Source organism: Elephantulus edwardii, unplaced genomic scaffold (genome assembly GCF_000299155.1).
Source record: "Elephantulus edwardii isolate Elephantulus edwardi_28Jun2011 unplaced genomic scaffold, EleEdw1.0 scaffold00176, whole genome shotgun sequence".
Lineage (NCBI taxonomy): Eukaryota > Metazoa > Chordata > Mammalia > Macroscelidea > Macroscelididae > Elephantulus > Elephantulus edwardii.
The window spans coordinates 4,247,551-4,251,451 of record NW_006399926.1 but is presented as its reverse complement, the minus strand read 5'-3'; the positions used below and the strand labels follow the sequence as shown (position 1 = coordinate 4,251,451).

General features: G+C 42.9%; 1 protein-coding gene across 2 annotated transcripts; it reads left to right on the top strand.

Moving 5' to 3' along the window:
- Positions 1-367: 367 nt before the first annotated feature.
- On the top strand, positions 368-2,595 carry HAX1 (HCLS1 associated protein X-1). 2 transcript variants are annotated; one of them, XM_006895846.1, is made up of 7 exons: positions 368-420; positions 1,084-1,202; positions 1,376-1,563; positions 1,950-2,001; positions 2,100-2,206; positions 2,306-2,396; positions 2,516-2,595. In XM_006895846.1, exons 1-7 carry the CDS (start codon positions 368-370, stop codon positions 2,593-2,595), a joined length of 690 nt encoding a protein of 229 aa, XP_006895908.1. The 2 variants fall into 2 exon arrangements, with proteins under 2 accessions (XP_006895908.1, XP_006895907.1); XM_006895845.1 differs by having other exon boundaries at positions 946-1,202.
- The last annotated feature ends 1,306 nt before the right edge of the window (positions 2,596-3,901 follow it).

Sequence of the window (3,901 nt, the reverse complement as noted above, 5' to 3'; positions counted from 1 at the left end):
CGGACCGGCTCAGTGGCGCTTTTGGGTTGCCCTCTGGTGTCTTAACCATAGAAAAGCGAGTTTAATCTTCGCAACGCTTTTCTGGACTGAGTTGGTCAGTAGGGAGACACTGGTGGGAAGTGATAATTGGAAAATAAGTCAGTACCACGGCGACGGCCACGAGAAACTCTTCAGAGCTCTGAAAAGACTTTCGAATTCCAGCTAACTTCCCATAGTCCGCTGTCCACTATTTTACGACAGTTCCGGAATTGCTTTTCGGCAGCATGGTGTGACGTTTCCCTCAACTTTCCGACAGTAAAGCACTAGCTTTTCTGCCGGTCTGATTGGGTCGTGGGTGGGTTTCCAAGGTTCGAGTCCCTTTACAGGAATGAGTCTCTTTGACCTCTTCCGGAGCTTCTTTGGGATTCCTGGATTTCGGAGGTAAGAATGGGTTCAGGTCGCATAAAGGGGAAATTTGGCTCCTAACACATTAAAAAAAAAAAAAAATACGTCGTCTTCCCCGCTCTTTCAACTGCGGAGAAAACCAAAGTCGCAACTTTTCAGAACTCAGCCTGCAACAGTGACCAGTACAGTCGTTAGGAAGAGTCAAAAAGGCAACTTGAGCTTTTTTTTTTTTTTTTTTTTAACCGGGGTGATGCAACAGGCGCCCAAGCGGGGAAAATAATGGGGATCTGGGAGAGAGGACTATGAGCAAGTAAGCTTAAGCTTGGGAGAGGGGGAGGGGCTGGGGCTGGTGGACTCCGAGGCAAAGGTGGAGGAGAGGGGGATAAACCTCAAGGTGAGGGTCGACCTTAATTAGAACTAGAGTACTACTAGCAGCTGTTATATTTTGATTGGTAGCTAGTCCTCTTTGCTCTTGTCTCACTCTGCCACCCATGAGTAAATTTTATGCCTAAATACCTACGGATGCTAAAATCTTAGTGGTCAATCTGCCTCCATCCCTAGCCACAGAGATAACTTTTTTGGAGGGATGACTCGAGATGAAGAGGAGGAGGACGACGACGACGAAGGCAGGGGAGCAACATGGGGCTATAGGAGCCCCAGATTTGGGGATCCACAGCCTCCGGAGGAGTTTGGCTTCAGTTTCAGCCCTGAAGGAGGGATGCGTTTCCACTCTAACTTCGGCTTCGATGACCTAGTACGGGATTTCAATAGCATCATCAGCGAAATGGGAGCCTGGACCTTGCCTTCTCGCTCTCCTGGTGTGTGGCTGCACTTAAGGGAGAACTCATGGGTTTTAGAGGGCTGGTGGGTGACATAAGGAACATGCAGAGAGCAATTGAAGATGGGAAATATAAAATATAAAAACGCCTCAGAGAGGTTTAAAGAATCCAAGTCCTTTCCATCCCAGGTATTGAACGTCTACCTTCTGCAGAACTTCCAGGTCCTGAATTAGAGATACCTGGTGAGAGACGGTGGAAGGGAGAGACACTTCGAGACTCAATGCTTAAGTATCCAGATAGTCACCAACCCAGGATATTTGGGGGGGTTTTGGAGAGTGATCCAGGAACTGAATCCCCAAAACCAGCACCAGATTGGGATTCCCTGAGACCTTTTCATAGGGTGAGTAGTCCACCTTGGCCTGAAATGAGAACCTGTGGGAGACAAATTATTGTGTGCCCAAAGTAGAATATTTGTTGGGATCTCTATTTCAAATGCTAAACCCTCCATGAGCTTACTTACCCAACATACAGGATTTTCTTGGGGCGGGAGACAAGGAATGAGAGTTTTTTTGTCTCTTAGAAAAAGAAAAATCACTGGGTTTTGGAGAGAACAGGAAAGTATTGTGTCAGAAAGTCTCTGTAAAATAACCAGGAAAGGGAAAGAAGTGGTACGTAAAGAGAGCTTGGAGATGGTAGTTTTGACTTTGGTAGTAGTTTGAAGTCTGTGACTCTTCAAGGTTCAGGTTGAAAAGATAACTTTTCAACTTACTTGATTTTTTTCTGTAGCTTGATGATATGTGGCCTGTAACTCCCCATCCTAGAGCCCGAGAGGACAATGGTGAGTGTGGAAGGAGGGGACATTCACTAACCCAACTTTTCTCCCTTAAGTCCCTTATACTGTTCCCCTTCTATTACTTCATCTTTCTATCCTTCTAGATCTGGATTCCCAGGTTTCCCAAGAGGGTCTTGGCCCAGTTCTGCAGCCCCAACCTAGATCCTATTTCAAGAGCGTCTCTGTGACTAAGATCACTAAGCCAGATGGGGTAAGCTGGGAGAGAAGGGAACTGTGCCCAGGAAGTGCCCCAGAAACAAATTTATGTAAAGAAACCATAAACTCAGGGAGTATTGGCTACTTCTTTTAGACAGTGGAAGAACACCGGACTGTGGTGGACAGTGAGGGCCGTAGAGAGACCACAGTAACCCATCAGGAAGCAGGCAGCAACCCTAGAAATGGTAAGTAAAGAGTATGACTCAAAAGAGATCTGTTTCTTTGAAACTTTAGCATGTTTAACTTTTTCTTTCTTTTATCCCTGTCTTGTCTTTTTAATTGATTATATGACTATCTTCCCTAGGTCAAAAATCACCAGGATCTCCAGCCTTAGATGATACTTCTTCTATCCTGGATTTATTTCTAGGACGTTGGTTCCGGTAAACTTAACCCTCAGAGACCTTCAGGTCATTTTCATCTCCCACTCATTACCCACCATCACTGGGCTTAGCTTGTCATGCCACACCAGTGACTTGAGTGTATAGAACAGAGAATTGAGGGTATGTCAGTATGCCACTCACCTACACTGACCAATAAAACCTCTATTTATGATAATTCTTCAGTCTTGGTTTTGTCATGATTTCTTGATTCTAAAATGGGTTTGTGTTGGTTTTCTTTTTTCTTGCCCACTGTAGAGTCAGATCCAACTGGAGATTGCCCCTCCTCCAGCAGAGCATCCATGGATTTGAACCATGTGCCTTTGAGATTGCAGTGCAGCTTCTTGCCAATAGGCCATGAGAGCTCCCTTAAGGTTTCTTGATTTTGTCAAGGCTGTATCACTTTCTAAATTATTTTGTATTATAATTTACATTGTTTCACTTCCAAAACCTGGGGCAATAACTATCAATAATTCCCAGAAATTTATATTTTCCTTTATGTCTCTGTGTCTCTTAAAAATCTAACTTTTGAGGCCAGCACACCAAGACCACTGGTTGCTAGGGCCATATTATAGGTTTGTCCAAGAAGAAATAATTTTATAAGCTTTGTTAATAAATGGTTTATACATCTTAAAAAAATAATCTAGCTTGACATTGAAAAGATATCCTCTACACGTTTTATAATTTTGTTCTTTTCATTTAACTCTATAAATCCACCTGGAATTTATTTTTGGTTTGTAGTGTGATTCAGGGAACCAGTATAGTTTTTCCAACTTAAAGTGCTCTTTTTGACACTATGTAGTATCTCTATTTATATGCCATTTCGTGTGCGCGCGCGCGTGTGTGTGTGTGTGTGTGTGTGTGTGTACACACATGTATGGGAGGTCTGGTGGTTAAGGAGTTACACTGACAGTTCAGAGGCAGACGGTTTGAATCCACCACTTGCTTCATGTGAGAAAGATGGCAGTCTCCAACTCTACTGCCTCTTGAAAGAGTCAGCTGTGACTCAGTTCTGACTCAACAGCATGTAACAAGAAGACCTATATAGTTATATCTTTTGTAGTCATCTGTTTGTGCTAGTGTCACATTTCTGAAAGTTACAGCTTTATTTAGTAGGGAAAAAAATTATACTTTTGTTTCCAAACTCTTCTATTGTTAAGAATGCAATTGATTTTTTTTTTTTTTAATTTTTAAGAATTCTACTGTAAATGTATAGAAAAAGACGGATCTTGGCTGAAAGCAGAGAATACCAGAAGAATGTCTATCTGTGTTTCATTGATTATGCAAAGGCATTTGACTGTGTGGATCATAAC